Source organism: Phlebotomus papatasi, chromosome 2 (assembly GCF_024763615.1).
Source record: "Phlebotomus papatasi isolate M1 chromosome 2, Ppap_2.1, whole genome shotgun sequence".
NCBI classification, from domain to species: Eukaryota; Metazoa; Arthropoda; class Insecta; order Diptera; family Psychodidae; genus Phlebotomus; species Phlebotomus papatasi.
Window position 1 is genome coordinate 88,901,442 of NC_077223.1, and position 13,915 is coordinate 88,915,356.

Consider the following 13,915-nt stretch of genomic DNA (forward strand, 5'->3'; position numbering starts at 1 on the left):
CGAACGGCTATACGTTCTCACTCGATATCGATGAGTGATTCCCTTAACCGCCCAGAGGTACCTCTTTTCGGCAGCTTGCAGTCGCTATCTTATACAATCGGTCACTACCCAAATCTCAAGACTATAGGTGAGAATAGGAATGAACACAGTTTTGAAAACCGATAATTTAGCAAAACGACTAAGCTTGGTCTTCCTCACCACGCTTCTGCCAAGCTCCCTTATTACTGCAGAAGCCTGGACGATCTGCGACGAGACTTCTGAATTCATGCTACCTACTACCATACCTCGTGAATAACACCCCGAGATCCTTGAACTCTTCCACCTTTTTTAATGAGACTTCACTAATCCAACTTCACCTTCATACCTGTTACGGCTCAAACATTTTCAAATTGGTAAAGCTTTTCTTCGGAAGATCCAAAAAGAACCAAATCATCTGCAAAGAGGAGATGGCTCACCCTAAAATCCCCAATACGAATCGCATTCTGCCCTCGACTGCGCTCCATAATCTTGAATTGACTAAAAGTTTTTGAATGCATTGTGCTAGTTGAATGCATTCTCATTTTGATTAAATTTATAAAATAATTAAATTTCAAGCTTCCTGTAGAAGCTCTTTTAGTAGTCACAGAGATGTGGAAATAAAGCACAATACGCAAATTATAATAATTTTGGTTCTATAACGCCTTACTTGGGCAATACCAAATTAAAATAAGGATTATCAGAGATTGTAGAATGGCATAATTTCACTTATAGTTATAATTGAAATTTTCTTATACTTCAAATACCATTTATGAACATAACAAGGAAAGGTTATGTGTGATTGAGTCAAGCCGTAGTTACTTTGGATTTTTTTTAGTTTAGATTATAGATCTATCAGGCCATTTAATAGGAGATTAATTTCTTTTCTATCATATCATACTACAAACAGTTTACTTTGATTTTCAAGGTAAGACATTGGAAGTTTTCAGGTATAGGGCATTGCCCCTCAATGCTACGGCCCTGCCCTCGACATGATTAATAATAATTACCCACCACTTGTGCAGCTCTCGCCGTCTTAACATCAAGACCAACCTTCAGGACAAAACGGTGAAAAAGTCCTTTATCCGGTTGTAGGTTTTGTAAGTCAGCATCAGCTTCGTAGGGCTACCCGCCAACGATTCACATCCCTTATTCTTATCTTCTGAATGGTCAGTATAGTTACTGAAATTTTCCCTTTAAGCAAAAGCTAGATTTGACTAAATCAGAGTAGAGCAGCAAAAAATCACGTTAGTAATTTTGAAAAATTAAAGATAAAAAAGTATTTAATTGCCTTACGATTATCTTAGTTACTAATTGTTTTAATTAAAGTTAATCCCTGTAAAAATTAAGATTTTCTATTGGCAAATATTATTTTACTGGATCAAATTTATTATTTTTGTTTCACTGATATGTCTGAAAACCCACAAGTGCTCAAGAAACTCTTTTCCAAACAATCCCAATAGGGCTCCGTTTCTTCTGAATGCGATCACGATGAGAGAGGCTGAAAATAAATCCTGAGACTGTGGCGTTTGAGGGAAACTTTGAAGTGTTTTTGGATCCGCCTCTTCCCGGCCAAGAGGCGGGAATTATCTCAAACACTGAAGATGCTCTAAGAGAAAAATCCCATAGTCACAAGTGATCAGTCTTTTGCGGGAAATCCTCACGCGAGTCCTAACAATATGGACGCTATTGAGAGTCGGAAAGTAACTAATTTGCGGGTGAATAGCTTTAGCATTGAGAATTTACTCAAACCTCAGGTGAACTCCAGTCGATCTCCATGCAATCTCCATCCCAGTGAATTGATCACAGTGAAGAAGTGTTTTGGAACTGAGGATAATTACTGTTCCAATTCCACGGAAGAAATTCTGGATAATACAAGTGAAGCTGCCTCCGAAGAGGGTGGCTGTAAGTGAATTTAGTAATTTTCTTATTGGTGATATTGTTGATAAACGCGTTATCCTGATCATCCAACTTCTTGGAAATTTAATTGATCTCATTCAAATTAAGGATCTTATTTTAATTGTAATTAGATCTTTTTCTGCAACTCAAAACTTATCTTTAGTCTATAACAAAACAGAGAGAATATTTTTGAGAAAACCGTCACATAATTATTACAAATGGGCGGAAAATGCTTTAAAAATGACAAAAAAAAGTATCCAATGGATCTATTTTCGAGTAATGTGTCTCCTAAATAGAGATCTCCGTTCACAGATCAATCTTGCGATTGTCTATTCGTTCCAAGGAAAAAAAATCAGGCTGTCAGCCCAAGTGTCGTGTTTGAAATTGTGAGGAAAATTCTTCAAGAGGGAAGAGTAAGGGAAGCCTCAGAGTAATTAAGCGACGGAGATTACAGCAATTAGGAACCGATTACAACAGCGGCATTCGTCGAAAATAGACGCGCGTCTGTCTCCATGTCGAAATTGAGGAAACAAGTCAATTTTCCTTTTCGCAGGTACTAATGGGAGTGATGATCGCAAGAAGAGGCCCCGGACAGCCTTTTCAGCGTCCCAAATCAAGGCACTGGAGGCAGAATTCGAGAGAGGGAAGTATCTATCAGTGGCCAAAAGAACAGCTCTAGCCAAGCAACTTCATCTGACCGAGACTCAGGTTAGTGATCCCTTTAGATCTTCAGTGATCCCTTTAGAGGATTTTTTTTTTAGAGTTTGTGGCCTAAAATTTTTCGTTTTCAATAATTCACAGAAATTAGTAAGCAGATTATAACATCTTATGGGATTGGGCTTAAATACAGATTTATCATGTTCATTTATAGAATTCTTGCATCAGAAAGTACCTAATCAAATTTTTTAGAGTAAAATTTTATTAAAAAACAATGTCCAGGAAAACCAAAACTTTAATGATATGAAATCATATGCGATATCTATCACATTTAATAGTTAAAACTGCTTTGAAATTAATGTCAGATGATTCGTAAAATAAATTTAACCAATACAAAATAATTTGATTTAAGAAAAATGTGAGTTTGAGACATATTTCCAAGGATATTTTCTTTTCATTAAGAAAAGGAAATTGAATATCTAAAATTTCAAATTGTAATGAAGAGAAAAATATATATTTTAAAACAAATAAAATTTAAAGATCATTTTTTCAAAATTTTCAAATAAAATCTTGACTAATAAAAAATAGAGATTAAGCCATGGCTAAATCTTAGGTTTGAAGCATGTATAACGTAGGGGGAGGTGGGGCTACTTTGAGCTGTTGGGCTAGACCGTTATACGACCTTTTCGCCTATTTCATAATGAAGCTCGTCCTTATGGCTCCGGTACACCTTTTAGGTAAGGAAAATTTCATGAAGTCGAAATTCGAATCAAGTTTTGCAAATGACTATCTCAGTTCATCGCACTCTTCTTCCTCTTCTTCTTTTTTTGAACATCACACCAAATTCAATTTGGCCCAATCGAATTTAGAGAGCGAAAGAATGAGACAGGCATACGCAAAACGTGTAAGAAAGAAAGGGATTCATATTTCGACTTCATGAAATTTTCCTGATCTAATCGTGCTATCACACTATGGTTTTTTCAATTTGTAAATTAAATTTTGTTCCTATGCATTATTTTGCATTAAAAATCATTTGAATTAATAGATTTTCGCTTATTTATTGATATAAACTAATTCTTGGCCCACCAAAATATGTTCAAATATGCTAAAATAGCATAAATGCGGTTGCTCAAATTAGTTTCAACTCAGCAAATTAAAATGTTAAAATTGATCAACAATTCCAGATAAGCCGGGACTTAGGCGATATAGGCATCCTCATTTTTGTTGTTTCTTTCTGCAAATGAGGTCCAACATGTGAATTAGTTCCTCAAATTCTTCAGTAGCCATACGAAGAAAATTATTGTGTCCAAAAAAAATCACCAGTTGCGATATCATCATACATTTTTTCAATGAATCCGTGGGCAGATCTCTCTTGGATCCATTTTCTGGACCACAATCTCTTTCTTTTACCTTGAGACACATTTTTATTGAACCTTTATTTTTATTTATCCTTCATAAAGTAGGAAAATTTCTTCCTCATCACTGGACTCATTCATTTTTCTAATAATGTAACAAAATCACAAATTACAAAATAAAACAACTGGCAATCGCGCGGCTTTTTTGAATTTGTCAAATTTTTCGGAAAAATGTGTCCTGACTATGAAAAATTTCAAATGGTTCTCGCAATTTTAATGCTCAATTTGCTGAGTTCAATTTAAAATTAAACTGTGAAAAATCCTAGTGTGATAGCCTAGTCCCCGGCGAGTGGCCTTCAAAGTTGAAGCCACTTTCTTACTTTCACATACAAATGCGTATGGGAATTTTTCTGTACTCGTGATCGTTATGCTAAATATTTAAAAAGTGAGAAGTGTTTCCGTATTATAAGATACCTTTCCGTATGGAGGGATAAATATACTAAATTTTTGTTTAAATAAATTTTTTCCTTGGAGCACTGTGAGCTGAGTCCGAGATCAATTAAGGAATTAGCTTCAAATAGCTCTATATAAAAAGGCCAACTTGCCAGGCGCTTGGTGATAGCACCGTAAAAAGTGTGCCGAAGTCATTACAATTACTTTATTTCGATTCACAATTATTTTGTCTATCGAACTTAAATCATGCTAAAACCCAGTTTCCATTAGAAATATGTGAACAAAAATCATAACAATGTGACCCACAGTTCAAAGTAGCCCCACCTCTCCTTAATTGGCACTGGTTGCTCGGGCAATGCACGCACTTTTATAACGATTTCAATCACTTCATGCTATTTTTTTTAATTGTCCAATTACGTGAGGCCCACCAAAAAATCGAAAAAAGATATTCTCTTCCTTCTGTGAAAGAACATTTTGTTTATAGCGGTCCTTAGTGGTTGGACATATAAAAAGAAAGTTCAAGATGTACTCACCAAATGAAACCCTCAGATTCGAGCTTTTCGCTGATCACGGAAATTTATTTTTTCACTCCCTAGCACTGTACCTTCATCACTAAACACTAGTCATTCACTTCAGTTTTTAGCCAAAATGGTCATCCTGGCCTTAAGAACTGTTCACCAAATTTTATTTATACTCCGGAGAACAAATAAAAACACATGCACTGAGGAAACTCGATTACATTTCAATTTTTGGGGTCACTTCACATTCTGCTTAAAAATGTTCTAGCACGTCCTCCGTAGTAATATTATTATTCTGAGGTTTCGTCCTTTGAAGTCTAATTAGGGGAGGGTGGGGCAGTTTAACGATGGGGCAGTTTCAATTTTTGGATATTCTTCTTATCCCTTTGAAAGGAATGGGATAAAACCTTTATGTTATTGAAGCTATAACTGAGACCCATGTTCATAAAAATAATTAATTTCGTGACGCTTCTCGTTTGAGTTCTGTAATTGATTTTATAAAACTGCATCAAAATGAAACATTTTGTAATGTTTTATTTTCAACAATTTCTAAACTATTGCACTTATCTATCGAAATAACATAATTTTATTAAATTACTAGTGGTTTTATGTTTATTATAAGGCATTTAGCGTTGAATGAAATCTAAGACGGTTCTGACAATTTTGATTTGAGTTCCGAAACTTCGCGAGGGGCAGTTTCATGCAAGTACACGGAGAAGTTTCCAGTATCTAACAATTTACTTTTTTAATCAAAATTAACTTAACATGATCATTGAAAACGTTTTGTAGCTGTTTTTGTCGATAAAGTTCGAAATTATGGAAAATAGTATTTCCTAAAAGTTCATAAAAAAATTTAAAAAATAATCTTTCAGTGTTTTTTAGGTGCTTGAAAATGATAAATTTAATTGTTATAATATCTTTTCAGAATGTTTTCAGCAAGATATTGTAATTTTTTTTAGTATTATAAAAATTCAAGACTTTAAAATAATATTATAAAACTGTTATACTAAAAAGGACATGTTCTAATGCGATATAATGATCCAACAATGTACAGAATTGGCTTAGCACTACAAAAGACATTTCTTTCGTATAAAAATTCAAAGAAAATTGCTCAATTAATTAGAAATAGGCTTGAAAATCTTTGGCGATATTTTATTTTCTCTGTATGATTAATTAGTGTTAAAATTCTGTTATAAAGTTCTTGTTCGAGTATATTTTTAGGTTTTAGAGTCTTAGAAGATTTCAAAATAGTAATTTTAATCAATTCTGGTATCGCCAGTTTCCTATAAAACACATTTTATCTTTCTCAAAAATTGCATCATATTTATCTTGAAATTGCCCCACAACGGGGGACTTTCGCGCATTCTGCCATTCAAGTAAAATCATTTTTTCCACAATAGGCCAATGAAATTAAAGGATTATTATTATTATTTTTATTAACCCCAAATCCAACTGTAATTCACAGAATATACAAAGTTTTACTTCTGTTTATCAATCTTTTTGCAAAATGGTCTCAAAATCCATTTTGCAATTTAGGGGTGAAACTGCCCCACCCTCCCCTATGCCCCAGTTGTCCCCTATTATACGACGGCTTGAGTACTGAATCGACATTTATGATGAATTCTTAAAGGATGACTTTGGGTTAATGTCGTTTTTAGAAAACGATTTTTAATATCAACCTTTAATCATTTTCTGTTAGTTTTATCCACACGAATGTAGGAGGATGATTAATAATTTATAGAAAAATATACATTTAACTTCTGCAACAGTCCTCGAAGCTGATGCTATATTTAGGGTAAATGTCTTAATTCAAAACCATTTCCAGACTCTTTAACTTTGACAGAAGATTCAACACATTAAGTTCATATTTCTTCTGAAGAGAATTACATAAATTTGCTCCTTGACTCTTCTCGAATGTTACTGTATATTGAAAATTCTTTAGATATAATTTGAAAACTTTTTAAATACAAGAAAAATACGTGAGCGTAAAATGCTTCTATTAGAAACATATTAATCCAAATGGAGACAAGGGAAACTTTCTTATTGGAGACAAACAGTGTAAGTATAATCGCGAGGAAAGGCTTCCAAAACCTTATTGAGTTGCTCCTGAGTGCAGGATTTGTTCTCATTCTTGGTCTTTTCTCCTTTCCCATCTAAAACAATAAGAAAAGCTCTCCAAAAAAATATATTTCTGGGGTTTCCTATTGAAGCATTTGCAGACACTTCAGAAAAACCAATTTTGTTCACTAAATATGTAATTATTTCAATTGAAAACTTCACGTACCGTTAACTATAAAGATTGGCACTTAATTTAACTAAAATTAGCCAGAAATATGACATAAATGTTAAACAAAACGAATAAATAACAATCACTTTATTGTGTTTTTCATTGGAAAACATGGTCGATCGATGAAAAATTCAATGGTGAAAAGGTACACTTTTAATTTTTCTGAGAAATTAACAAATTAAAATGTGTGAATATGAATGGATTTTCGCTTTATTTGGAGCAAAATTAACTAAATAATGAAACTGTGGTATAGAAAATATATAAATATAGTAATTTAGTACTGTATTTATCATGGAAAAATGATGTTTACATTTGGAGTAGTGAAAAGTTTCCATTTGGAGCAGGTTTTTAATTAGCTTAATTTACCCTATATGAAATCTAAAGTAAAAAAATGTAAAAAAAATATTTCATTATATCTTCTATAAATAATCCTTTCAACTTTGAGATAATAAAGAATATTTGAAGTTTTACAAGGTAAATAAAGGTCTAAAGGTCTAGATAAACTCAGACTGATCCTCGAGAATATTTAGCCAGTAAAATTTGGTATTAGAGGATTAGGTAAAGAAAATTTCCACAAAGAACTTTTAAGGCATCTTAACACTTCAAGGACGAGACACTTTTTACGGACCGAAAATTAGCAATAAAAATGAAACTGGTAAACATAATCAATAATAAGTCTTATGCCCAACGCACAATAACTTTTGTTTGTAAACATGTTTTTAAAAATGCCTATGTGAGTGGGCGAGATGACTAGATCGAGATTTCATTCATTCTAATTGAAATGTCAAAAACATGTTTACAAAACAAAAGTTATTGTGCGCTGCGCATTACATCTAACCTTCTAAGGTAGGTTTTTCAGGACAATGTCCTTCCGGTGAGCGTCGGAATTTATTGATCAAATTCTATGAATCAAACACAATTTTACCAGAGCTTTCGACACTTATCGTGTCTTCCTCAGTGGTTATTGGTTGGTCTTTTCTTTAGGATTTTTGCCACTAATTCCTCTATTTTCTTATGCATAAGTTTTGAATTTGGTTAAGAGCTCATTTTCTTCTTTCTTTTTTGCACAGCGAACGGACTGGTACTTGAGTCCGTTCGCTGTGCAAAAAAGAAAGAAGAAAATTAGCTCCTAACCAAATTCAAAACTGATGCATAAGAAAATAGGGGAATTAGTGACAAAAATCCTAAAGAAAAGACCAACCAATAACCTCTGAGGAAGACACGATAAGTGTCGAAAGCTCTGGTAAAATTGTGTGTTTGATTCATAGGATTTGATCAACAAATTCCGACGCTCACCGGAAGGACAGATTGTCCTGAAAAACCTAGTTCAGTTACACCACCGTCGGTTATCCCTTTAGTCTAACCTTCTAAAGTTTATTCAAGTCTGATTCGATGTATTTTTTGCCTCTATGAACGATTGGGACAAAAATAGCCCAAAAATTTAACTCTACTTTATAGGGGAAAGTACTCTCCCTTCGAACATATATGCCTTCGAATAATGTGAATTCTTTTGTTTTTCATAAGAGACTTACACTAAATTATCAACAATTGATGATAAGCCAACTAATATTTAATAGAAATGTGTCAGTCTCTTAGGAAAACTAAAAGAAAATTCACATTATTCAAAGGTATGAACGTTCAAAGGGAGAGTACTTTCTCCTACTAATTATGTACAAACATTAGAAAAAATAATTTTATGTAGTTAGGAAAAATTATTTTCTTTATGGGACACCGGTGTTCCAATCGTCTTTAAGGGTTAAACCCTCAGAGTATTATAAGGCTGATCATTTACTGCCGAATTTTACGGAATAAATGTTCTCGAAGATCAGCTTGATTCTATTTGGATCTTGATACGATTAAACAATGATCAATATTTTTAATTTTAGAAGCTTTTATTTAAGTACAATGATTTCTTTTCTTTTTTCTTTCAGATCAAAATTTGGTTCCAGAACCGCCGTACCAAGTGGAAGCGGAAGTACACAGCCGATGTTGAATCCTTAGCATCTCACTATTACGCCCAATTGGGCATTGGAAGTCTGGCTCGTCCGATGGTTGTCGGAGATCGTTTGTGGCTGTTTAGTCAAACAGCCAACGGACCTGCTCCTGTTCAATCAGTTCTTCTGCCCAACACACCGCCCCTCCTTTCACCGTCGGGAATATCGCGTCCCCTCGCCCCGTCGGCGAGGAATGTTGGAGCCAGACCACCATCCCGAGGCGCTTTTATCTCACGTTCTTCACCGCCCTACCCGACAAAGATCCTCCCGCCTCATCTTCACCCCGCTTATGAATCCCACATTGCGACTCCGCCCTATTTACCACCCCACCCACCATCTGGAAATTTCCTGAAGATTCATGATGACTTCGCCACGAGACCGTTCCATCCGCACGAACGGTACAGTCACGTTCTCGTAGCTCCTTCACATGAATTTCCTGGAACTTCATCGTCAGGAATAGCTGATCTCGAAAGGGTCTTTGGGAATCACAGTGACCTAATTAGGGATAAAACTGTCCAGGCGACTTCTGACACCATCCCCAGAGATCCCATGAGAATCACAGATGACAGTGAACAGAGTGATATCGATTGCGAGCAAATAGATGAGCAAGAGGACTCCTGAGCAACCAAAAGGAAAGTCAGAAGACTTTTCTGCAACTGTTACCATTGTTTATTGTATATCACAGCCAGTGTGGCTTCTCTTACATCTCATTACTTTCGTGTTTTTTTTTTCTCTGTATGTCTTAAAGTTACTTGGGATTAAAGTTATATGATGCTTACATTAATTTTTCTTATGTTGTACAAGAAGAAAATATTAGTAAAACACACACACACTTTTACACACTTTTGCACAAATTGATAAATTGTTTTTCATATTATTTTACTTTTGTTTTTCTTTTTATACAAAAAATACTATTATTAGGTTTCCCATGTTTGTTTCTCATTCCACCCGCTAAATGAATCGTCGATGGACAGCAATGATGCTTTGCTTTATGGTTTACGGTAAGTGACAAAAGTTTGAAGACTATGATGTTAAATATCCAATATTTTCTAAAATTTTCTAACAAATTTATTTTAAATAATTTTCTATATTAATTCATTTGTTTAGTCTACTTAAAAAAACTACATATCTTTACTGAAATCTTCAATTTTTTTACAAGGAAAAAGTAATGAACTTCTTAAGTAAACTCCGACTGTTATTTAAGCCACGCCCTCTCTAAACATTACGATCAACTAAAAGAGCTATTTTATTCATTTCTAATTTTTCGCCTAGGTATACTCTACGCCCAATGAGAAAGTTATTTCCAGTTACTTTAATTTAGATAGAGATCTGAAAGTCTTTCCGCCCATGGAATTCATTAGGCCACGCCCCTTAAAACTTGTTGCATAACACCAAAATGAGTGAAATACAATTGTTCAAAAAAAAAAAAAAAAACTTTAGCTCTCACATATTTATAGATTAAAAATGCTGCTTGTTTGATTCTTGTGTAAAAATTTTGCTTAGTAAACACTAAGAAAATTTAAGCATTGCGTTAGAACGATGTATTGAGAAGTAGGCGTGGTTTATATATTGGAGATATATAATCACTAAACTTTATTTTGATTGATTATTTGCCTGACTAAATTTTCTGTTTTTTTTCTACCAAGTTTTTTAATGGGCGTGGGGTGATCGAATTTTTTTGCTATACAAAATAATAAGTTTTTTTTTAAATAATTTTTTTGATTCTCCAGGCTACCTCCATTTGTTTTTAATCGATTTTGTACCCAGACTAAGTTGGATATATCTCTATTATTGTGAATTGTAAGAAAATTGGTTTTTTAAACAAAGTACAGGTTGTTTGAAAAGTTCAGGTAAAAGATACCAAAGAAACGTTAAATATTTCCAAAACTATTAACTAAGATTGCTTGCAATCTCAGATGTTGTGGTCCTAGGTGAAATCCGACTTCGTCAGATGGGGCTCAAACTTTTTATAAACACATTTTGATACTCATAGATCATGAATTATCATTATGCACTAAAAACCATTTTCGTGGAATACCGTTTAGTTCGGAGTACAAACGCTTCTGGTGAGAGATATCGACAAGCGGTTTTCGGCAAAAGTTAAATTTCGGTAGGCGGCTAGAAGTATGTTATGTCAGATAAACCCCCCTACCACCATTTTGGAATACCTGCAAAATAGGGTTTCTCAATAACTTCGCTTCTATGGCATCGATCGGTCTCAAATTATAGTATGTTATAGTTGGGCCTAAGACCTTTCGATAAAGAAATGTTAGGCCCTCAATCCCTTTGACCCAACACTGAGAGAAATCCGAAAAAGTTAAAATAACATTCCGGAAATGTTAATTTTACCCTGCAGTATTGATCCGAAATCGGTGTAAATATTACCCTTTTTAGGTGTATTGGGAGTTAAAGTTACCCTTTCTCATGTTAATTTTACCCTTAAAAAGGTGTAAAATTAACATTAAAAAATGTTGATATATTTTTACATCTAAAAAGTGTTCAAGTTATGAGGAAAAAAAGTTAATCGCACCCTCTTTTTTTTCTCAGTGAAGTTATAAGGGGTTAAAAATTGAATTATTCTTCTCACTTAATATTTGATTGCGGCTTCCGACTGAACTCACTACCAATTTCATCAGGTAAAAGGTAGAAACCATTGAATAACTGATCGTATATACCAAATTTTGTACATGTTATAACAGTTTTAGAATTTCGATTATTTGAATTATAAAATGAGAATGGCATTTGTTGCGTGGTATTAGGAGCAAGCATAGTGAGGGATGTGGCTTAGTTTGACCAAGAAGTCACGTGTTGCTGAAACTAAAGTATATGGGAATGGAAGGACTGAAGGCCAAGAGCAAGAGAGGGTTATAATAGGACAGGGAAGATCAGAAAAGAACAGATCATCCATGGCAAAGGCGTCACCACGATCTACACTCTTAGAAAAAATTAGTTCGTACAAGCTCATATGCAGTTGTTAGAACTATAAAATATAGTAAATATAGACCCAACTATATATTTAGTTTGGGTAACTAAATGAAATAGTTGACCACAGTTAGTTAAAGTATCCTTTTCATTTAGTTATCACAACTAAATCAAAATAGTAATGGGTACTATAACATATTAGTTCCAATTACTAAATAAATGGGGTTGATACCCATCTTATTGGCTGTAATAACTATATCTTATTAGTTGTGGTTACTATATAGCATTCATTGTGATGCATATTTCTTATTAGTTGCTTAAAATTCGAAAGAGCTTCAACGCATTACTAAAATAAAAACCACTCTTTACTATTGGAAAAGTAGTCATAACTTTATGAAAATATAGGCCCATCTATTTACATTGGTTGTGAGAACTAAAAGGAATTAGTGACCAATATTAGTTGGGATAATGATTTCATTTAATTAACACAAGCAAATATAATTGTATGAAAGCATTATGAAATAATTGCCGCAACTTATCCACGTAAATATTGTCTTATATTCTCACTACTAATAAATTTATTATGAGTATAATGTTTTAAGAATATAAGAACTATTTTAAATAGATTTGATAATAATCGCCCGAACAACTAATTTTCATTAGTAATCACGTCTAAACTTTTCTAAGAGTGTATGCACCCAGGAGCCGCTCCGCTACCTTCAGCCATAGAGGCCTTATTAATTTTCCAATAGTCATACTTACGGTTCTGTCAGAATTATAAAAAATTTGTGATGTCAAATGCTACAACACCTTTGAATATCCGAACTTTATCCGATTTAATCGAGGGTCCGATTAATCGAAAATACGATTTCGAATATTTCGTGAAAGTGTATGTATGGACGGTTTGCAGAATATGCTTCTATGGTTGCTATTGCTTCTTTAATCGATTTCAACCGTTTTCCACAGAGGAATTTGTTTACGTTTTCGAACTTAGGAATTCGTAATTCGAATTTTTGAATTCTGAGATTGTTAAAACGCTTTAGTACCCGAGAAGCAACTTTCTTTATTATAGTTTTATAGATTTCTCCAAAATTCTTATAATCTGTTTGTAGTGCTCTAGGGTTCCGTTAGGGTTCTAAGGACGAGAGGGTAAAAATTGGGGGTAAAAAATCACTTTTTCTGACTTCTTAGAGCAAAACATAACTTTAAAAAGTCGTAGGAAATTTTATTTGCGACATCGGTGTTCTAATTATCCATAAAGGCCTAATAGTAAAATCGCGCATTCTTAAGGAACTTAAAACCTTCTACACGAATTTCAACACCAAATTCCTATTACAAACCTTCACTGAGAGAAATCCGAAAAAGTTAAAATAACATTCCAGAAATGTTAATTTTACCCTGCAGTATTGATCCGAAATCGGTGTAAATATTATGCTTTTTAGGTGTATTAGGGGTTAAAGTTACCCTTTTCATGTTAATTTTACCCTTAAAAAGGTGTAAAATTAACATTAAAAAATGTTGATATATTTTTACAGTTAAGTGTTAAGTTACGAGGAAAATAAGGTAATCGCACCCTCTTTTTTTTCTCAGTGTAGGGTTCCGTTACTGAGACTACTAAACCTCTAACTCTAAACCTCTTTTGGGGGTAAAAATCACTTTTTCTGATTTCTGAGAGCTAAACATAACTTTAAAAAGTCGTAGGAAATTTTATTTGGGACATCGGTGTTCTAATTATCCATAAAGGCCTAATAGTAAAATCGCGCATTCTTAAGGAACTTAAAACCTTCTACACGAATTTCAATACCAAATTCCTAT

At 33.7% G+C, this 13,915-nt stretch overlaps 1 protein-coding gene across 1 annotated transcript; it reads left to right on the forward strand.

Moving 5' to 3' along the window:
- The first annotated feature begins 1,670 nt into the window (after positions 1-1,670).
- Positions 1,671-10,976, forward strand: LOC129804928 (ventral anterior homeobox 2b). The gene is made up of 3 exons (XM_055852715.1): positions 1,671-1,920; positions 2,468-2,622; positions 9,116-10,976. Exons 1-3 carry the CDS (start codon positions 1,695-1,697, stop codon positions 9,797-9,799), a joined length of 1,065 nt encoding a protein of 354 aa, XP_055708690.1. The 5' UTR covers positions 1,671-1,694; the 3' UTR covers positions 9,800-10,976.
- The last annotated feature ends 2,939 nt before the right edge of the window (positions 10,977-13,915 follow it).